At 31.8% G+C, this 24,613-nt stretch overlaps 1 protein-coding gene across 1 annotated transcript; it reads left to right on the forward strand.

Annotated features, from left to right (window-relative positions):
- The first annotated feature begins 19,901 nt into the window (after positions 1–19,901).
- Positions 19,902–24,335, forward strand: LOC108475552 (abscisic acid 8'-hydroxylase 2). The gene is made up of 8 exons (XM_017777527.2): positions 19,902–20,208; positions 20,298–20,616; positions 20,703–20,852; positions 20,943–21,191; positions 21,313–21,402; positions 21,480–21,665; positions 21,997–22,115; positions 23,953–24,335. Exons 1-8 carry the CDS (start codon positions 19,943–19,945, stop codon positions 24,047–24,049), a joined length of 1,476 nt encoding a protein of 491 aa, XP_017633016.1. The 5' UTR covers positions 19,902–19,942; the 3' UTR covers positions 24,050–24,335.
- Positions 24,336–24,613: the final 278 nt, after the last annotated feature.

The raw sequence follows: 24,613 nt of genomic DNA on the forward strand, positions 1-24,613 counted from the left end.
ACAATTTATCACAGTCATTTGTTGACAGTTATCATATTAATCATTAAAAAGACACAATGGTGACAATTAGATAAAATAGGATTGTATTGAGTGAACAGATTTAACTCAAAGGAATCAATGATATCATATGAGGGTAACACATATGACAAGGTCATTAGACAAAGCAGTTGGATGAATTGCTTCCGTAAATAAAATACAATAAGGAGTTTTCAATCATGATACTTCTTGTAGACTGACCCCATGATTAAGTAATTGTGAATTATCGGAATGATGCTTCTGGACATAATTGCAATCATTAGAGCCTAATTGTATATATGTCTGATTGGTCCATCCACTAGCTTAACAAAAGATCGATTAGACTGCATTTGAATCAGAAGAAAATTCCAAAACTTTGGGAATAATTTAATTGAGTCGATGTATTTGATGTGGAATTAAATTAGGTGGTCGTGAGAATTGTTCAACTAGAGAATTTGGTTAAAGAATTTTCTTAAAAAATTAATTTAGGAAATCTAAGTGATTTTTAAAAAATTTAATTTTGATCAAGTAAAATTAAATTAATCAAATCAATTAAAATTATATGATATTTTTGGAAGTTAATTTTCAAGTCAGACAATTGACCTAATAAGTAGTTGAACTCTAAAATTAGACCTAAGATAGTAATTTGGGCCTGGGAGCCCAAAACCGAGATCGAGATCAAAAAATTGGTTGAACCAGGCTATATATATGAAATCGAGCTGACGGTCCAACCAGTGGCTTGATCGAATTGGTCGGGTCATCATTGGTCCGGACCGTACCGACAACAACCGAATTGACTTTGGGTGTTGTAAAGGAGTCGCACCTGCATCATCGAACACGATGGTGTCCTGGTGGTCGCGATGGCTAGTCATCTGTGGTTGAGCAGTTGTAGGGTTACACTTCTAGTAGGACTCTAATAAAGAATTTGATTTCAAATTCATTATTCTAAAAATAATATTATTTTAATAGTTTAATATTAAATTTAATTTAATACTTATCTTAATTGTATTTTATTAATTTAATATTAAAGTGATTATCTTAATATTAAATTTAATTTAATGTTTATCTATAAGAGAAACATTCTATTATTTTAATAAGATTTAATATTAAATGTAATCTAATATTTATATTGATAAATGTTATATTAATTTAATATTAAAGTGATTAAGTTTAATCATAGTTGAACTCTCTGAACTCTCTAAACTCTCTTTATATAAAGAGAGCCTTAGGTCATTATTTACACACACACTTGAATTCAAGAGAAAGTTGCAGAGAGAAAGTTATCTAAAGAGATTATTTTTAAAAAAATTCTAGAGATATTTTTCCTGATTTACAACTTGAGCCAAAAGTTTAGAGAAATCACAAAATCACTCTTCTGGTAATTTTTGTGAAAAATTTTCTGATTCAAAGCGAGCCCACACTCGGTAAACGTAAGCTTTAGGATACAGGAAAAAACTACTCGGTCGAAGCACTCATCTTAGAATAATCGAAAAGGTACAATTTTGATTAAGTGTTTATTACTTTAGATATCACAACCAAGATCCTATTTTGGAAAAAAAATTAAAACTATGATTTTTCCATAAATTTATTTGCTGCTGCATTTTCCAAACCCGTTTTCCAACATGGAGGGGTTACACGACCGTGTCGCTAGGCCATGTGACAGACTGTGGCCGTGTGCAAATTGAAAAATTGAGGTGCAAAGGAGACACGACCGAGTGGAGGGTTCTAGTCGTGTGAGAATAAAAAAACCTAGGGTTTTAGGGGGACATGGTCATGTGAGTGGTCGTGTAGTCCACATGCCCATGTGGTTGGTTGTGTGACCCAATTCCGAGGCACGATTTGTCCCAATTCGCTTGTAAAAGAACACACACCTATTTTCGGGACCTCAGTCGACATTCCTCGTGCTTAAATTTGGTCTAGGGTACCTACAATAGGTTCTTCAAATAAGATTTACACATGAATCAATAACAAATTCCAAGATTAAACAAGATTATTAAGAGTTTTGACAAAATTCACAATTGATCGTAATCGAATTGAAAGAAATTCACAATTGATCGTAATCGAATTGGAAGACTAGCGAGATCCGACGCGGTTTCAGAATTTACAAGTTCTTACAAATCGAAACAATAATACTTATCTAACTTTTGATGAAAATACAGGATGTGATACTTTTGATGAAAATACAGGATGTGATTGTCAAAAATTACAAAACTGATAAAGAAAACGTGTTAATGTAAATCGTTTTTGAGTCAAAATAGTAAAATAATTCTCAGAAAAATGATGTAAAATTTGATAAAAGAAAAGGGAAAATAAGAGAAAAAGTAAAATATATAGAGAATAGTGGGAAAATCCTATTTAGGGTTGGAAAGAAATTAAAATCCATGTCTAATTAGAAGAGATTGGAGTAAATATTTAGAGTTTGGAAATCCTAGGGGGTTGCATGGTAATTTCCTCTTTTCTACCAAAATTAAAAAAATAAAGAGGGGAAGGGTGTGATTTAAACTTGGATTATAAGAGAGGATGGAGTGATGCTTAACCATTAGGGTAGTGCCCACACTTGTTTATTTTCTACTCCATTTAATATATTTTCAAATATGATTTTGATCATAGATTACTGAAAAAACAAAAAAAAAAATAAATAGTTGGAGTGTGGCTTGAAGAACCTTTAGAGAGTACACTAAACACTTAACAATTAGGCTTGATCATTCACTCAGTCATTTTTTACAATTAACACCCTATATTTTGGGGTGTTACATAGAAATTTTGTCACACACGCATACGTGTAGAAATCACTTATTTAAAATATAAGTTTTCTTTTAAAAATAACAGATAATAAATAATGAAATGTAATGTTTGAAACTAACAACAACACATATACAATATATATAAAATTAAAATAAAATTAACTTTAAATAGTGAGTAAAATGATATTTGAATAAGTAAATACATCATATTTAGAATATTAAATGCACTCTAAGTGTTTATCATGGTATTGTAATTTTTTAAGTTGATATCAAGTTAACTTATAACACTAACTCAATTAATGATATTATCAATATATATAAATAATGTGGATAAAATAATTTATGTAATCACATTAAAATGTATAAAAATATTAAAATAAAACTTTAGTTGAAATATTAATGAAAAGATTTTATAAAGGTTAGTGATATGAGTTTAAATTTTAAAATATGTAAATTTTATATTAATTATTAAAATGTAATATAATTTATTTTAAATATATAAAATATTTTAATAATTTTGTGGAAAGTAAATTAAAAGTTAAATATGGACTAATTTACCTATAAAGGCCCATTTCTAAGTATATTTACGGAATGGGCCAATTTTTGCATTATTTGTCGGAAAGGGTCGATTTTGACCAAACGCGTCTACATAGGAGTGTTTTAGGGTGAAATTTTAGCAAAACGTTGCTTGGGGAAGCGATTTTGCCATGTCAGCACAAAACTCACTGACATGGACGCGCTTTGCTGACGTGGCAAAATCGCTCCCCTAGGGGCTCGTTTTGCTTCTTGTTTTTTCTAGGTTAGGGCTTTTTGCATGTTTAGTCCCTAAGATTTTTTGGTTTAAGATTTTTAGGGTTAGGGTTTTGTTAAAATAATTTAGGTTTAGGTTTATATGATTTAGAGTTTTGTTAAAATAATTTAGAGTTCTGGGTTTTAGGAATTTTAAAAAATAAATCAGGATTTAGTGTTCTTTTTTAAAAATTAATTAAATTAGGGTTTAGAGGTTTTAAATAAATAAATTAAATTAGGAGTTTAGTGCGTTTTGTACTGACATGACAAAATCGCTCCCCTATGTGCACGTTTTACTGAAACACTCTGACGCTTTTTGCCAAAATTGACTATTTCTGATAAATAATGCAAAATTTAACCATTTCCGTAAATATATTTAAGAATAGGCCTTTATAGGTAAATTAATCTTAAATATTAGTATAAATTAATATATTTTTAAAAGTAAATAATCAACAAAGCACAGTATATTGAGTTTCCAACCAGAGTTTTAGACTTGCACATCCCGATAATGATCACGTAAAGATCCTCCATATCATCTCGTCAGAAGATTTTCTACAGGAAAAATAAGAGATAATATTAGGGCGGGGCCTAAAGATGTACCAGCCAACCCGACCCGCCGCTGGGGTATTCATTTTTAATGCCGACGTGAAATCGGGTTTTTTCTTACAGGGTATGACGTCTCACTTACATAAGAAAAGAGCAATGGGCTCCCCCGGAATACCAACCCGCCACGCGTACATAAGCAATTGTCAAAATTCAAAGGGCAGACCATCATCTTGGTACATGATCGAATCAGAATCTGTCACGTGGCGTATCTACTCCTCGGAAAGTCCACCTCGGAGGCATGATGTGTTGGGATTTCGTTGCGGCCGCCCGCATTTAATTCTTGCCCATTTTCACTTTCTCTTGCCTATCTATCTTTTTAATTGTGAAATCACAAGTGCACACGTGTACAGCACCAAGTGCTAAGTACGGTTGGGCCCACGGTTGATGTGGAAACACGCGCGGATGGGTAGATGGAATTAAGGAAAAGGGAGTCGAGGGGTGATTGAGACAAGGTGGCGGTAGAGGGTGTCCAGAGTGAAATGTTGGACAGCTAGTACCACGCGCCTGTGGGGTTGCTTCCCTTTACTTTCACGTGTTTTTTTTCATCGAGCAATGTAGGTGTTATTTTGTTATGCATAAATCATGGTTAATTTGTTTTTTTGTTTTTTTAAGTTAGATGTTCTATTGATACTTAAATTAGATAATTATTTTTGATTGAGGTTTAAATTTTTTAAAATTAATCTTTAAGTTTAATAATTATTTTTATATTAAAGTTTGAACTTGATAATTTTTTACATTAAGGATAGACATTTAAAGTTTTCAAAAAATATCAAGGACTAATTTAAATAAAAAAATGCAAACCTCAATATTATATGGTTACTAAGTTCATGAGCCAAAACTTATTAATTTTAATCTTTTGTTATTAGATTTCAATTTGAAAATTTGATATTATATTAGTTATGTCACGTTTAACACGTGAATGAAAATTTTATATAAAAAGTATGTTTATAAAAATTTAATGTTAAAACTAAATGAAGTTTTTTTTGTCAAATTCATAGGTCTTAAATTTAAATTAAATGAAAAGCTAAAAATATTTTTGTATTAATATTTTCTCATTTTTGTATATAAATGTGTATTTTAATAAATTTTAATTAAGTTAATTTTCAGTTAACTCATGACACCAACTCATTTAAAGACTTGAGTATAGATATTCCGTAAAAGTTCAAGAAATAATAGTAACATTCCAAGTCTAGTTATGAATTTCATTTTTTAATGAAAATTAAGAAATTATTCTTTATTTTAATTCGTTAAAATTTTATCTTGGTATTTAAAAGAAAAATTGGGTAATACTATTAAATATTTTGTTAAATCAATGAGGTAAAAATCAATGTTTTAGCTATTTATATATAAGAAATTAGGGAAAAAATAATTGATTAACAATTTATTTGCAACTAATTAACAAAAACAATAATTCAAATTCAGGTATTTATCAATAACATGACCGATATTTTAATTTTTGTAAAGTACGAGAATTAAAATTTAGTAAATTAAAATAAATTGATTATTTTTAAAAAATTTATAAATTAAAAATAAAATAAATTCAAACCTAACTTTTTGTGTGTGTGTGTTTTTTAACATTAATAACTTTTCAGTTTATTTTATTGCCAGCATTGTGACCATATTATATGTGAATTCACATGGAATGTTTCAAAATTAATTTCTCACACTCGTAATGGGGACATAAGTCAATATTGTACTTATCCCAGAGATATGTTTTGAAAATGAAAATATGATCTTTTAAGGGTAAATATGAAAATATGTTGTATGTTTTAAAAATACATAATCAAATGCTTTTATATACTTATATTAAATCACAATAAATGTTTGTACTTTATGGTTAAATGTTACATTTTAAATTGCTTTATATATAAGAAGTAATAGTTGGTCTCACATATATATAAAATCAGAGCAACTGAATAGTAGTAGATGGAGTAGATTTCAATTAACATTTGTTTCGAGTTTTGTTGATATAGGGTGATTACAAGGGGGAGGAGAAAGGATACAAGGTCCGATTTACCCAAGTAAAGAAAGAGAGAGTTGGAGTCTATGGAAAAATCAAAAAGTCTTCATTCTTTTGCATGTCTTAGCTTATATACATTGGCAGACTTAGTAGAGACCTAGGCACCTTTTAATATGATAATTTTTTAATAAAATTTTAAATTAGTAATAGTAAAATTACACTTTGGCCCCAAAAATGATAATACTTTGATTTAACTCTTTAAAAATCATAAACATATAGGCTATTAAAGTGATGAAATTATATTTTTAGTATTGTAAAAATATATAATTTAATTCTGCCCAAAAAAATTTTCTATATTTGCCACTGCTCATATAGCGGATTGTTCTTTGTCTTGTAGTGCTATGTGGTGTGTAATGGCCTAAATTCAAGGTTATCGGAACAATAGTTTCGTAACCATAGATCCGATTTAAAGAAAAATTTATTTCAATATTTTTGCTTAAAAATTGATATGATAGGAAAATCGTATGAAAATATTGATAGAAAAATTTACCAATTTAGTGATTAGATAAAAAAAGAAATTATTGAAGAAATTGGGTAAAAACAAGGTATCGAGACCTCTATCTCGTAAAACCGAGTCAAAAATAATTTTATAAATATTTATGAAATGTTATTAATGTGGTAGTAAAATTTCGTTAGGAAATTTTAATGTTTGGGTAGTCAATTAAATGAAAAGTACTAAATTGTAATAGGTGTAAAAGTTGCTAGAATGATTAAATAGCTTAAAAGTCTAATGAGAAAGGATTTAAAAGGAATTAGACCCAAAAGTTATTTGGGCTGGACGGCAAGGGTATGAAATCAGCAGAAAATTTGATATATTAAGGGTAAAATTGGAATATTGCAAAATTAACTAAATAAAACTAGGACTAAATAGGAAATATCTAGATTTCTCTTCATTTCTCTTCAATTCCAGCAGCTAAAAACGCCATAGGAGGGTTCTCTAACATGATATTTCATAATATTTGCACCAAGTGAGTTAATCCTTGCCTTTTTCTTGTAATTTTTGTGTTTCTAAGACTTTTACAACTAGGTCCTACTATTAAATTCATTAGTTTTTGATTTCATGGATGAAATTGAAAGTCAACATGGTTGGGTGCTGTAAGTTTATGATGAAATAGAATGAAATTAAAGCTTTAATTTGTTTATGAGATGATTTTATTAGGTAATTTCAATAGAAATTGATTTTTAGGACCTAATTGTGAAAATGCTTGGAATTAAAGTCTATTGCTGAAATTATGATTCCTAAAGGTTGTAAACTAGTTTAAGGTGATATAATAAGATGTTAATTGAGAAAAATCAGCTCAACTGAGAGACTAATTGAGTAGGGATGAAATTATCATTTATTAAAAGCTTAGGGGAAAAATGGTAATAAATAGCTTGCACAAAAACAGTTTGGACAGCAGCAGTAAACTAACTTTGAAAAATCACCATAAATTTTAGAAATCGAATTAGAAGATGAAAAAAATATAGAATTAAAGCTTATTGAGTCTAGTTTCTCATAGAAGAAATAATGTAAGCAATGGATTTGTAAATTTTGAGATATAATGAATTTTGTGAGACAAGGTCAGAATAAATTCTGATTCCCCTGTTCTGACTTTGAAAAATCATAAAAAATTTAAGAAAAACAATTATGGGCTTAAATTTATATTTCTAGAATTATGAATGAGTTTATTTTTAATAGAAACAAACGAGAACATCATTTTAATTCTGTATAAAGAGATAATTTATTTTTAGTGAAGAAGGGTTAGAACTGTTAGACAACAGAACAGGGGTGACTTTAAAGAATAAACTGTACTTATTGGATAAACAAAAAATTCTTAAAATTTTATGGTAAAAAGATATATGAGTCTAATTTCATGGAAAATTAACGGATCTTAATTTGGAGTTCCTTAGCTCAAGTTATAAATAATTTAGTGACTATGACTCAAGTAGACAGCTTTGAATGAACTATAAATAATAGTTGAATTATAGAGAATGTTGCATATGAACATGAAATGTATTGAATTGATAATTAAATTTATTTATTTAGATCCGGAAGATTCAAATACGAAGCTAGATCGAGGAAAGGAAAAAGTTCGGGATTAGTAGATTTTTACTGTTTACAAACAAGTATCAAGTGTTAAGAGCTCGGAGGTCGGATTTAGTCGGAGACACATCACACTGTCAACCTCAGGATTTCGGTATATAAAGAAACTTTATTTTGGAAATCAATGGCATGTATAAGCTAACAAAGTAAATGTTAACGTGAAATGAATGTAAAGTTAGCCATTAGTATGGTTAACAAACCTGGTTATAGATATGTGATGACGTTATCTTATATAAATGCATGAATCTATCATGAAAATATGTTGAATTGATTTGGTTGATGTGGATTGGTCTCGATTTAATATTATAGGGAAGGTTAGATATTTATAAAAGGGCTATATTGAATATAAAAAAAAAATTTAATTAGTAAACTCAGGTAATGCCTCGTACCCTATTCCGGCAATGAATACGGGTAGGGGTATTACATGGTGAGCTATATACATTATAACAAGACAAGTCAATGGTGACATGTCGAGAACTCTAAGGAGATGCGAAATAGTGTCACTATAGAGTTTGGCGACATGAGTGGCAACGCATCCGCATGTGTCACCACTAGGTATGGCTTCTTACGGTTGGCAATGCAAAAACTCACGCATCTCCATAACTTAATCAGTGAAGATGCATCCATTGTGTCCCTACCTCTAATTAATGGAGATGTATGTGCACGACACTATAGCTCTATTTATGGAGACGCGAGGCATACATCTTCATAGGCATGTCAGCATGTCAACGGAGACACATCCATTGTTCCTCTACCTCTAGTTAGTGGAGATGTATGTGTACGACGCTATAGCTCAGTTTGTAGAGACACACTATCTGCCTCTTGATAGCATTGTCGGAGGAGATGCATTAATTGTGTCTTATCTTCAAGTCAGCATAGACGCAGATGTGTTGTAACACCCCTCACCGGTATTCAATGCCGGAATAGAGTTTCGGAGTATTACCGAACTTAAAACACAATAATAATACATTTCTCATACAATTAGTCAATTCAAATACAATTCATTCACAACTAATCATATTGTCCCTAATATGAGCCTACGAGGCCCAAAACATGCATTCGAAGTGGTTCGAGACTAAACTGATAACTTTAGAAACTTTTAGAACACTTAGAAAGTTTTCTCAAAAATAGGGGACACATGGCCGTGTGGCTCGGCCATGTGTCTCACACGGCCAAAGACACGGCCGTGTCACCAGCCGTATGGACATTCGAAATGGGATCACATGGCCGTGTCCCAGCCCGTGTCTGACCTTGTGTAACTCTTTGACTTGGGTCACACGGCCAACACACACACCCGTGTGGCTAGCCCATGTGCCCTAAAAATGGCCATACACGCCCGTGTGTTAGGCCGTGCCAAACCTGTAAGGTATGCTGACTTATGCCACACGGCCAAGCCACACGCCTGTATGTGAGGCCGTGTGGAGCATATTGACTTGATTTGTAATTCAACACTAGAGGATAAATTACCGTATAACCTAACCGTGTGTCGCATACGGTTGAGACACACGCACGTGTCTCTACCCATGTGGACAAAAATAGACTATTTAGCAAGCCATTTTGCTACCCAAACTTGCTCACACTTACTCAACACAAATGGCACAAATCATAGCATAAATAGGCATCCAATACAACCACAACCAAGACTGAAACATGACATTTTAATAGCAACAACTAACATGCTTATAAGATCATGTTTTGCTCATTCAAATCATACAAATTTTCACATTCATAAAGCATTTATATGCACAATTTCATCTAAGCATTTCTTTTCTTAAAACCACAAACATATCAATAACAAACTCTCCACCATTAGCTACCTTAAATTTTAAACTTCAACAAGCCATTCACAAGCAATTATAAACCACATCACCAAGGAGTATTAGTACATATATATACATCACTATATTTGCCATAATGAATCAAAATAAGCCATCTCTCATGGCTATACACCAAGCAAAATACTTATCATATACAAACCTAGCCCAATGGCTAATTTCATTATAAAACTATACATCAAAATGACCAACTCCTATACATGTCATATAACCAAAACTTAGTTTCAAAAGTACCAAGGTGATAGTTGGATAGTGTAATGAAGTCTCCGACGATCCCCAAATCCGAGCTAGCTTTGATATCACTATAAAACACGGAAAAATCAACAATGTAAGCTATAAAGTTTAGTAAGCTCGTATGAAAATAATAAGCAAGTCTCACCATCCAATTACCATTCAAATTAAATGACATAATATGCAACAATGCATTAATCTCAAGCTAACATGAACTTAACTACATACTTGATCATAAACTCACAAATTCCTTTGGCTCATTGCTCGTATAGTTTTTCCGTACATACCTGTACCGATATGTATCTATTTCTCACCATTCCACATCTTCAATATACCCGTTGAACCATTCAAAATAAAAGTCGAATACTCGGAAGTCTCGCACCCTAGGTGCCAATATCATTTCCCGAAGCCAAATCAATGTAACTCGCACCCGAAATGCTAATATCATGGCCCAAAGCCAAATCAATGTAACTCACACCTGAAGTGCTAATAGCCTGAAGCCAAATCAATGTAACTCACACCTGAAGTGCTAATAGCCTGAAGCCAAATCAATGAAGCTCCTATCATTCGTATCTTAATTTATTCCTAAGGTTCAACCGGGATTTCTAATGCCAAATCTTCATCAAATGTGTCCGCAAGTTCGTAATTCACAATTCATGCAATATCAAAACAATTAAAACACAAATATAGCAATGCTTATTACATACGAACTTACCTCGGATGTAAAAATAACGGCACAAGTCAACTAACTCGAAACCTTGTTCTTTCCTCGATCTAAGTTTGTATTTCACTTTTTTTTATCTATATGTAATAAAATTTAACTTATTTAATTATCACTATATTCAATTTAAAAAAACACTCATTAAAGCACATTTACACTTTTCCCCAAGCATTTCACAATTTTTACAATTTAGTCTTTCTTTCATAAAAACACAAATTCAGGCAATTTAACTACAACCCATGCTAGCCAAATTACAATTAGGTCCCTAGCAGCCCACATTTCTTATTTATTTCACATCTTAACTTCAAAGTTTCCACATTTCATAATTTAATCCCCAATTTACATTTTCACTAAAATCACTTAACAAAACTTATATAGCTATCATCAAACATTCATAATCTATCACCAAACATCAAAATACATGTTTATTCATCAATGGAAACATCCTAAATATTTAAAAATTTTGCAAAATAGTCCCTGGGCTACCTAGACCTAGTTACAACGATCTAAAAAACATAGAAATCATTAAAAACGGGACAAAAATCGTACCTGTGCAAGGCAAATAACTTGGCCAAATGTAAAATCTCAACAATGGCTTCCAAAGACCTAATTTTCAGTTGAATATGGAGAATAAAAAATGATAATTGGCTTTGTTTTATTTAATTATCCTTTATTTACCAAATTACAAAATTAACCTTGGTTATAAAACAATAAAATCAATTAATGCTTGTCCATAATTGTCCACTCAAGCTAATAATGGTATAATTACAACATAAGAACCTCCACTATTTAATTTCATATCCATTTAATACCTTTAGCTAATAGAACATAAGTTTTACATTTTACACGATTTAGTTCTTTTTATCGAATTGAACACTTAAACAATAAAATTTCTTAACGAAATTTTTACACAATCATACTATCATGTTGTAAATATTAAAATAATTTGACCTCATATTTGTGGTCTCAAAACCACTGTTCTGATTTGACTAAAAACGGGCTGTTACATGTGTGTCTCTATAATTTAGTCTGTAGGGACGTGTCATTTGTGTCTCTATAACCTTTTTAGAGAAGACGCATTCTTTGTGTCTCTACCTCTAGTCAATGGAGACACAATATGCCTCTATAACACAGTTTGCAGAAAGACGTGGTTTGCATTTCTATTGCCTCGGTGGGGCTGGAGTCCATATTACTAAACAATTATTAACAATACAATAAATCACTAAAAAATATAAGAACCAAATAAATAAATTAATTTGACATATCAAGTTTCCAAATGTAGCTTGTTTACAAGTCGAGCACCAAAATCTAACATTACATGTCCACAAAATGTCAACTATATCAACAAAAAGGAACAAAAAGAAAATAGGTGATTATTTTTTTTTTAGCTCTATTCCAACTCAAGCATATCCAAAAGCACTAGGAAGCCCATGTTGTCTTCGCCAACCTATAGTAGTCGTCAAGTGTCACATCTTATCCCCACAGTTTTTTCCAATGTCATCCAAACATTGCATCAAAGGATTATCAGATGAGAGAAAATTGTGATCAAATAATAGTAATCACATTGAATGTTAGAAACCACATGAATTAATATGTAAAATTATATAAAATAGTACTTCCATTAATTTGTTGTATAGAATCAAATATTGAATTAATTTTCACGTTTCGAGCTCAAAGTTTTTCTTGAAGATCACATATCTATTGTCATTTTTAGTCTTCATATCTTCATATTTGCATTTTAACTCATCATTCTCAGCTCGTACTACAGCTAATCCTTTACATGCTTTTCCTGCAATTCATTAATCACTTGGTCCTTTGATGTTGTCCCCGTTGTTTTTGTATTTTGTGAGTTTTGCAAAATCACTGAAGTTATGCCAAGGCCATATCTGCTCGTCCTTCCATGCAAGTAAGGACCTATCACAATTTCATAAACTTTATTTTCAAGGGTTATCCTCTCCTCCTACGTCATGGGTTCCTCTATTTTTGAAACAATTTTCTTTAGTTCAGTCAATACCTCTTGCTATCAAGTAGTATAAACCAACAAATTATATCAAATTATCATATAGTCATAAACAAGTAGCATAATTCACACAATGCAATGTGTCTAGGTCACTTATACATACATAGTTTCTTGGCATGCTCATTTAAGAATGTGCCATCATCCTTGTAGTGTTGATAATGAAAATGTTTAAGTCAAGAAACTTTTCTATGCTTTTTTTCCTCCTAGAAAATCACTACCAAAACAATAATGTATAAATATAAGTCTATCATAAAGAAATAGAGAATTATTGATTAATAAGTAAAAAAACTTACACATATCCAGTTTCGTTCAGCAAAAGTTATTAGCCTTGTAGTATGAACAAATTTCATATGGGCATGTGATAATGCTCCAATCTTCGATAATCTCTGTCAACATTCAAAGTAGGAAGTAATGTGTATATATGTATATATGCGTAAGTACACAAATATACATTTAATGCACAAACATGTCGCTAACTAGGTAATGAACATCTCAACAAAATCTAGCCTGTCAACATTCAGGCTATACTTAATCTCTGTTATATTCAGCCTCTACTTGTAAATCATTACAAAAAATTCAACCAGAAATTTAATCTCTATCAATATTGAGCTTATATTTGTAAGTTATTGTAACACCCCTAACTCGCCTCTTTCACCGGATTAGGGTTACGGAGCATTACTGTGCAAAGCATAACCTTAAACTTCAAAACAAAACAATAATTCAACTTAAGTATAAATTTTCAAAAACTCATTCCAATTATAGAAAACATACACATTTGGGACTTAAATCGAGCTTTCAGGACCTTAAAAACAATTTAAAAATGATCGGGGATAATTTTGAATAAATAAAAAAAACTTTAGAAAAAAACCTGAAAATTTGAGAAAGCAGAGGTCACACAACCGTGTGGCTAGGCCGTGTGACATAGCTCAAACCATGTGGACATTCGAAGTAGGGACACACCACTTATCATACAGATGCAATATTTCATACAATCAATGAGTATATCATGCTTAGTATTACAGTTTCAACACTACAACATGCATTTCAGTAAACAGAACCAATGTATGCCTTGCATACTTTTCATTTTACAGTAATGGTGGCACGCATACATGCTCTCCATACAGTCATTTTCACATATGGTATGTAATTTAAATACATACATGCTCAATGTTATTCATGGCATATTACATGCATATCAATCAATGTTTCAAAATTCAACATGTTATACATGTATACAGTACATACAATTTCATCAGGACTTAGCAATCAGAGATTTGACATACTAATATACGGTCAATCAATTATAGCATAAAGTCATACATCACACACAACTCATACACAATTCATTCGGTCCCAATAAGGCGTTTAAAAATTAGGCTATCTATTTAAATATGTACCTTACTCGGCACCTTATCTACTAGCACTTAGGCCATTTGGCCATTCCAAAACCAGCAAGCAAATTTAGCAACACTAATCTGTAAAGTCTGCACTTAAGATTTAGATGAGCCTAGATGTGAACTACACTTAATACAATTATATATGATTTAAGACATCCTTGAAACACCCCTAAAGGATTCGGTCTAGATAGTACCACATTATTGCATTTTCAGACTCAATCTGACAAGCAAACCTACACTATACTGATACAAAATGTGAGTGCGAGCGAGATCTGTTATCATTGTTGATCTGGGACGTTAAAATCAGTTCTTACATTAGAAATAATACACAAAATCAGAAAGCAAAAATCAATTTAGGGCCTTAAGACATTATACCAAGAACAACAAAATCAATCAAATAATATCGACACAATATCTTGTTTAAATTTGCACTTACGTTTTCATCGATTATTAGATCTGAGATAATGATTTAAGTGAACTTGAATGCACTCAAATTAGCGAAGTAAGAGGCTTTTTTACTAGTGGAAAAATGAAGAGAAATTGTGCTTAAAAGGGCAACAAAAGCAAAAAATTTCAACAACCAAAGGTGATGTTCAAAGGGCGACAACACTACCACATACAACAACAAATGAGGCTAGCTTGAGCGGCAGAAAAGGAGATTTGTGGACAGCGGAAGGGACGATTTTAGGGTGGAAAACAACAGTAAAATAGCAACAAAAATAGACACAAAAGGGAAAGGAAAATAGGAGAAATGAGACCTAACCGGCACCACCACAAGTGGAGGAAAGGGGCAATAATGGACAACAAAAAGAGACGATTTTTGGTGATCAAGTTAATAATATAATGTCTAGGAAAATGGCAGCAAAATCGTAGGAAAAAAGGAAGAAATAAAAGACACAAGGGGGAAAAAGAATGAATGAATAAGAAAAAAAATTAAAAGAATGAGGGAGGGGATGAAAGGGACTAAAAGTATAGAAGCAAAAGAGAGAAAAACTGAAAAATAAATGAAAGAAATAAAATATATATACCTAGGGTTTAACTAGGTTGGGTGGCACAACATAGGAGAGTGGGAGCAAATATAGCAAAATTAATAATTCGCAAAGGAAATGTTCGAACTCAAGTCTCAAAGTCTAATTCACTAATGATTTACTATCTAGTCAATTACTCATTCTTGAAATAATTATACAAAATTTAAATTAAAAAAAGGGGATGTTATGGATATGGTAGAGTATTTTTGACAATTGGGATAAAGAGATACCTCACAATCATCCATAAGATTGATAACTTCATCGGTGGTTCATCCAACATCCTTAGAAGGAAGTAAGGTGGCATCAACACCACCTCCACCATTAACATGATACCGTGACTAAATTCATCTCTGTCATGTACTAGCACATTTAATCCAATAGCCTCATTTATCAAGTCCCTAGTTACTAAATAGACATTAGTATCATTTAAACTTCTCATATGACTTTCCATATTAAGGGAATTTGGTAGCAAAATTGATGCGAAAATTTCTCCATGAAAAATTTATCGCTTATACCCCTTCATAAAACCATATAGACAAAGACGATCATGTACAGCTTCGGGATAGAGGAGAACTTTATTATAGCACTCCTTGCACGGACAATATATATTCTTGCTATTTGTGCAGTTCTCAGTGACATATTCAATGAATGAAGCTATTCCATTCATGTAAACTATGCTAAATCTAAGAGCATCAACCCAACTTTTGTCCAATGTCTACATTATAAACAATATAGTGACTTAGTCATTTCAGCGAATATATAAGGTACATGTTCAGTAACAAAATTATTCATTATTTGCATAAATACAGATGAAATACTTATATCATAAATTTTTTCATGCAATGGAAAAGTAAACAAAAACCCTCCATTAAACTTGATATAAGTGAATTTAAAATCATATGGATTGATAAATTTTCAAGATAGTGAAGATGGACATACCATTGTCTCTATTCCAAGATCATGAATTCGTAAGGAAGCAAAAATTAGGGAGAATGAGAAATTGGTGTTAGAAAAAAGAAAGCAAGATTCAAGAGACCTACGAAGAAAGCAAGAACATAATATTTTGGAAAGCAAGAACATAACATTTTGGTGTTTAAGTTGTGGAAAACAATTTAGAGACCTATGGAGATGATGACGGACGTCTCTAAAATCAACAACTTAGGAGACGCGAGATAGCGTCTCCATAAGTAATACAGAGAGACACATCCTAGTGTCTCCATTGGTTAGTCCCAAAGAGGTGCGATAAAATCGTCTCTTTAAGTTAAATATAAGGAGACGTGCTGCGGCGATGTCTCTTTGGTTCCTACCTAAGGAGATGCTACTTATGTCCATCTCTACATATTGATGCGAGTCAATTTAAAAAGACATAATCTTGACGTGTCTCAAGTCATCTGTTACCTTTGACATGTTTTGTTGTAGTGATAGTTGTAGGGATGAGTTGGAGGTCATAGGAGCATTATTATTGCATGTTACTTGTTGTTATGTTACATACTGTGTGGCCCTTGCCCTGTGTTGTAGCTTGTTTTGCCCTAACATTATTGTCTTTAAGGCTAGATGGTAGTTAAGGTTATTTGTCTCTGAACAAGAGGTCTTGGGTGATCAAATTTGGGCTAGTGGTACCTCGTGAGGAGTCGTCATAAAGGGGCAGGGGTATCTTGCAAGGGGTCGTTGCGAAGGGTCAAACACAAACTGTTCGTAGATCTGTCACATGCACTATGATCCTGTACATGGTTTGTGGTAACGAGATATAACAAATTTGATCTCTAAACAACTACTACCTTGCCCTTACTTAAAAAAAAAAAGATAACTTGAATTATTTTAAAACTTATTAAATAAATATTAAAAACTGATTGAATAAATAAGTAAATAATTTTAATTTTTAAAATTTATTAATGATAAAAATTAAAATTCATAATTTTGTATTTATATTAAATATCACATCACTATCAAAATGTTATTTTTATATCGGACATTGATTATATAATTTATTGAAATTCAATATTAAAAGTAGTAAAGTACTTAAAAATTATATTGGTCCAAACCAGCAGATCAAATAAAACCAATAAACTCAAAATTACATAATTTTCTTAAACTTGGAAATTTTCATTGAAAGAAAAATTACCAAAAACCTAGAAAAATATTTCCTGCTATCAACCAAAAAGTATGTGAAGAATTTTGTTATAGTTAGATTTTGTTGGAATTTTAAATTTTTTAATAACTAATTATAATTCAATTTAATTTTTAGTTTAATAAAATGAGTTTTATTTTATAATTTTTAAATATTTTGATAAACTTTCAAGATTTTTTATAAATATTTTAAAATAATAATAATTTATTTTAATATCAGAAAAATGAAAGCAAAATTGATCCAGTTTTAGATAAACCATCCAAATACTTCTATTTGAATCAATTTTGATTAGTTAAAGTATAGAAAAGAAAAACTTAAAATTAAATTCCCAAGTAAGTAGAGGCATTTGCAAAGACAACCATCTGTCACCTCCTGTGAATAAAAAGTAATGAGCATATAAATTATAAAAATAACATGATTTGTAGTGAAATGGACATAAAATTATGATTAATATGTATTTAAAATAATTGTATAAAATTGCTAAACATACAAAAAACCATAAGACATGAAATACATCATTTAATAGAGAAAAAAAGCCGTTATATATATATATATATAGTTGAATCCTTAAAACAAATAAATTAAGGCAAAATTAGAGGAAGTCATAATCTTAAATAGAGCTATCCTAGCAGATAGCTTTAAAATCGTTGTTATAGATATTCCTAAAATAGCAAAATTGAAAAGGAGAAGTCCAAGAAGTGGGGGAATTCAAACAAAGGAACCCATCCATCAATATAATGTGACCCAACTCTCCTCGCTTCTCATCTTAGTAAATAAAAATAAGGATAATTGTTAAAAATAGTCACTTTTATTTACCTTATATTACATTTTAGTCACTTATATTTGAAATGTTAAATTTTAGTCACTTATGTTATTATTTTGTTACGAAGTGATCACTCCACCGTTAAGTTCTGTTATCTCTCTAACGGTAATTCTACGTGGCAATCTAACTAGATTTTAGGTGCCAACTTGGATTTTAAATGGGATGAAAATAGATTTTTAATTAAAAAATTTAATTAATTAAATTTTTTTTTGGTGAATAATTAATTAAAATTTTTAAACCTAAACCTTAACTAAAAAAATTGTTATCTCCTCTTTTTTCTATTTTTCTTCCGTCTCTTCTTTTGTTCAATGGGTTTTTTTTTTCATTTGACTAGAAAAATTATTATCAAGATTAAAATAGTTGAAATCAAATTAACTACTTCATAAAGATGGATTCAATGGAGGGTTCAGGTATATCTTCTGGTCCGCTATGATCGAGCATTAAGGTGTTCCTGCAGAAGACAAATGTAAGCTAAAATTAGCAACATTGCAAATTTTGTGCGGAAGAAAATTTGGTTAAACAGCACCTTCAGATAAATGGCCCAGAGATGGCTATCAACAATTATCATCTGTTGCTTCTCATCCCAAGTAAATCCATCATGGTCGAGTAGATATTTCATATCATTGAATCGTTTCCTCAATTTCATAAAATTCATGTTCACAAACAATTTCAGAAAGTAGAAGAAAATATCAAAAATTTTAATTTAGGGTTTTCATTAAATAATAAAAAATCTAATCTTTTGTTTTTCAGCATTGAATAAAAGAGATAGAGAAATGCAAAGAAGACATATCTGAACCCTATATTGAATCTTTATGAAGCAATCAATTTGATTTCAACTATTTTGATCTTAATAATAGTTTTTCCAGTCAAATAAAAAAAAAACCATTGAACAAAAGAAGAGACGGAAGAAAAATTAAAAAGAGGAGATGAATAGTTTTTTTAGTTAAGGTTTAAGTTTAAAAATTTTAATTAATTAAATTTTTAATTAAAAATCTATTTTTATCCCATTTAGTAATTCAAGTTGGTACCTAAAATCTAGTTGGACTGTCACGTAGGATTACCATTAAAGAGATAACGGAACTTAACGGTAGAGTGATCACTTCGTAACAAAATAATAACATAAGTGACTAAAATATAACATTTCAAACATAAGTGATTAAAATATAACTTAAGCCAAACAAAAATGACTATTTTTATAAATTACCAAAAAAAATACTGAAAATTCTTTTTAGTAATATTTTTTTTGTCAAATCTTTTTAGTAATATTTTAAATGATGGAATTTAGATAACACAAAGAGTCTAGAAAAAGGGGAAAAGTAAATGAGAATTGAAAGAAGCTAAATTGAAGTGTTCCCAAAAATGAGGTGACGCGTGTCAAACAAGTGCCCCACGTAAGAAAAGTCCACTTCGTTCTTCAACAGCTATTATTTAAATCCCACCACCTATTCCCCCATTCATAGCCTCTCCCATCTCTTTCTTAATTCCATTCTCATTCTGTAACCATGCAAGTCCAACTTTTCTTCCCATTTCCATCTCCATCACCACCACTACCCCAAACTCCCACCCTTATTATTACACCAACTCTGTTCTCTTCTTTATTCTTCTTCTTCTTCTTCTTGGTGGTGCTGGTGCTGTTGTCTAGTCATCAAAGGCGACAACCCAAGGGTAAAATTCTGCCACCTGGTTCGATGGGTTGGCCTTATATTGGAGAGACTCTCAAGTTTTACACCCAGAATCCGGATTCCTTCTTTGCCAACCGACGAAGAAGGTGCACATAGAAACAAATACAACCTATGAAAAATGAAACACACAAGCTAATAATAGAAAACTCTACCTCTTCTTTTTTTTTTTTTATAGGTATGGGGATACATTCAAAACTCACATATTGGGGTGTCCCTGTGTGATGATTTCAAGCCCTGAGGCCGCAAGGATAGTTCTAGTGACAAAGGCTTATCTTTTCAAACCAACATATCCACCAAGCAAAGAGAAGATGATAGGGCCTGAGGCTCTATTCTTTCACCAAGGTGCCTATCATGCAAGGCTGAAGAAATTGGTACTGGCAGCCTTTTTACCTTCTGTAATTAGAGGTTCAGTTTCAGAGATTGAACAAATTGTTTTGAAATTTCTACCAACTTGGGAGAATACCACCATTAACACTTTACAAGAAATGAAGAGAGTATGTCGGTTTCTTCTAACTAGTAACCATTTTTAATTATCACAAATTTTTTTTATTTTTTGGTTCTTATTCGTTGGCATGTTCAGTACGCTTTTGATGTAGCGATGATTTCTGCCTTCGGCCATAAACGAGATTCAGAAATGAAAGGGATCAAGCAACTGTATCAATGCCTGGAAAAGGGTTACAATTCTATGCCACTAGATCTTCCAGGAACTCCTTTCCACAAAGCAATGAAGGTAATTTCTTTTTTCCATTCAGATTCTTTCCAAGTTGAACTACCTCTCCATTCTAACGACTTCAATCACCTCGTCTGTTCTAAAAAAAAGGCTAGGAAGCAGTTGAATGAGACCCTGAGAAGATTGATACAAGCAAGAAGAGGAAATGAGAAAGCAGGAGGAGGGTTAATGGGAAATTTGTTAGGGGCCAAAAACCACAAGGTTGATCAACTCAGTGATTCCCAGATTGCTGATAATGTAATTGGAGTCATCTTTGCTGCTCATGACACCACTGCAAGTGTCTTAACATGGGTTTTAAAGTACTTGCATGACAATGGAGATTTACTAGAAGCTGTCACCGTAAATTTTCTTTTCCTTCCTCGTATATGATATTCTAGTTTTAAATAAAAAAAGAGGAGCAGTCAAATCTTGTTTGTATATCCCAATAAATATACACATTCAATCTCAATCTATATCGCAGAGAGAACAAGATGGTATTCAACGTAAAATAATTGAAGAAAACCGCAGGCTTACGTGGGATGATACAAGGCACATGCCATTGACTACCAGGGTACATAATGATTTTCACATTAAATTAAAAGAAATTCCATTTTAAGAAGGATCTTAGTTAAATAAACTAGATTTCAGGTGATTCAAGAGACACTAAGAAGAGCAAGTATTCTATCATTCACGTTTAGAGAAGCAGTGGAAGATGTTGAGTTTGAAGGGTATTATATCCCCAAAGGTTGGAAAGTTCTTCCCCTCTTCAGAACCATTCACCATTGCGCTGATTTCTTTCCTCAACCCGAAAAATTCGACCCTTCAAGATTCGAGGTGAGTGAGTGATCCGCATTCAACACCAATATTTTGTTGACTTTACATATATCATTGCCATGTTTAAATAAATTTGGAATCGCTGACCAAGATTCGTGAAGTGGGACATCCAATATCCAGTTTAGACAGAAATATAAGGTTATCAATGAATTATCTAATTTTTCCTGCTTTTGGTTCTGTCCTTTTTCATTTGTTTAGTGTGTTCTTGATGAAATTTACAAGATTCCGAGACACGTGAGTTGATTTCGTAGGCTAGTAACAGTGCAATTTGAACCTAAACTAGATTATTACATTGTCATCATATGTTAATGTTTTGTTGTGATGTTTACAGGTGCCACTGAGACCCAACACGTTTATTCCTTTTGGCAATGGAGTTCACTCTTGTCCAGGCAGTGAACTGGCTAAGCTTGAGATGCTTGTTCTTCTTCACCATCTCACCACTAGTTACAGGTACCCATTTATTCTTTCTTTCTCACCCTGAATTTTTTGTTTAACCCTCCAATTGAAGAACATAATCATTCTCTCTCTCTCTCTCTCTCTCTGAAAACATAAGATGAAAAATAAAGCCACGTATTTATTGTTTTTCGGGTCTACTCATTGTTGACTAAAACGGCAATTACATAGTTAAAGTGGTCTTCTTGCTTCCTTAGGCTCTAGAAATGGTCCTAATTGATTAGTACTTCTAGAGCATCTAAAGCTTCTGTTTAGAATGATAAATTTAGCTATTAAAATTTGTAATTATTTTATTAATTTAGTTCTTATTTTTTACTTAAATTTAGTCATTATTTTTTCAAAAGAGAGAAATCTTATTTTTTAATAGAAATGTTGATTAAAATATTAATTTTTAATATTGTTGGCGTGACAATTTCTTTTCGTGACAATCCATGTGTATATTATCCCGACATGATATGTTTTGTCTTATATATCATATTAATAAATAATTTAAAATTTATAAAAATAGCAAATAATTCAAAATTTAAAAAAGTATATGTAGATTATCATGATGGCTTTTAGGTTTAAAAATTTAACATGTTAGTCAATATTTTCATTAAAAACATCTTGACTCTTTTTCAAAAATTGATAATTAATTTTAACAATTTTAAAAAATTAAAATTAAAATTTAACTAAAAACTAAATTGAAAAAAATAGAACCCTTAATAGCTAAATTTAATATTATTCATTCCAATTTTTGAACACCAAGTCGGTGGTACTTGTAAGTAAGACACATGTTCATAAATCATTTAATTGAGCACCGAATTCTAAAGTGAGCTCAGCTCGACTCCACTCCAGTATATCGTGGATATTTTCGGAGGTGGCTGTAGTAGCTTTCCAGCCAACAAAAGATTTGGCCTTACAGGTGGCTACCATGCGCAACATTGTTTGACCAGATACTACCAAACCTTTGGAAAACAAAAACCTCATGTCGTGTTTGAGCCAAAACAATGTTTTGAAGGCATTATGTTTATCCAAATTCAGTTGTATGTCAACATGTCATGCTTAACATAGAAAACAATTAGGATTAGATAATAGTGAAGAAAGTATAATGATAGACAAATTAACTAGTTTTAAATTTTTAATGAAGATAAAAGGAAGATATTAAGAACTAGAAATGACAGACCAAGTTTGGTTTGTCGACAATCTAGAATACAAGAGTGGGACCCTGTATTAATCATCAGCTTATTTCAAAACATAATGGGACTCGTCCATGTTTTTGAGACATATGTTTGTTTGCAGTCCACATCAGGGATTCAAAGCCAGTGAATCCTTGTAGTCTTGTCCTTCCTCGTATCTTGTAATATGATGAACATAAAAAAAGAGGGGACTCCCCTCTTGACTTTTGAGTTAAAAGAAGAAAATGACGGATTTTAGCCAGCTGGAAAGTCTCGATTAAATGGCTATAAGACATGCATGTAGGGTTTTGCAAGCTATTATGAACGTATGCATTCAGTGGCAACCTCTGTCATATGAAACCACAGCTTTGATCTGCGAGTTTTACGCCACACCATTTGTTAGTTTGTCGTTTTCTAACAAGATGATTTCAGTGCATTTTTTTGGGACATGTTGCACAGTATGAATTGCTTGTTTATTTTGAAATGGTTATCTACTAAACTTGGGATTATAGAAAGGAAAAGCTGCATGATGAGGATAACTATGAATAGTTAGCAAGTTTGAAGTTTTAACAATGTTGCCATCAATGTTGTTTTCAGTATATTTTTCTTATTGACAAATACGGAGATCTTGCAGCCATTTTCATTGAAAAATTTAGCCCTTCAAATTTTGACTGCAGGTGGCAAGTTGTGGGAGATGAAGATGGAATCCAATATGGTCCCTTTCCAGTGCCCAAACGGGGCTTACCTGTAAAGGTCACCCCCCTACAAAAATAAACACTAGGATTTTAGGATTTGTACTCTATCAAGATTGAGAAGTCCTTCAATGGGAGCCAACACAGTTGCGAGTTAGCCCCCTTGAACCTTTTTTTTTTTTTATTGTTGTAAAATTTGCCTTTGTAAAATCTTCCGTAATTGCTTAAAAAGATTTATTTAGATATGGGTTTTCATTTTGTTTTTGGTCATGGCTTATTCTGGTAAAGTAAATGTATGGTGTATAAAAACAAAAGAATAAGAAAAAGAGAAAAAAAGAAAGTGAGTGCAATGGTGCATTTGAAAGCAAGTTGGTTTGTTGTTGAAGATGAAATCTGTGTGGCTTGGAAGGTGGAAAAAGTAGCTATCAATATTCCCAGATTTTTTGCTCTCAGCATTGGTCTGGTTTCGGCTGGTGCAAATAGAGCCCAGACATAACCTTCTAGAACGGATTTTGGCCCATAGAAAGTTACCACCAAGTATCCGATTTCCTAGCACGTGGCACTAGTGGGTCGTGCACGTCCGTGTCCCACGTCACCCTGAGTTTCAGCACAAGTTTACTACATACAGGTTGAGGGTACTGACAGT

The sequence above is a fragment of the Gossypium arboreum genome, chromosome 7 (genome assembly GCF_025698485.1).
Source record: "Gossypium arboreum isolate Shixiya-1 chromosome 7, ASM2569848v2, whole genome shotgun sequence".
Classification (NCBI taxonomy): domain Eukaryota; kingdom Viridiplantae; phylum Streptophyta; class Magnoliopsida; order Malvales; family Malvaceae; genus Gossypium; species Gossypium arboreum.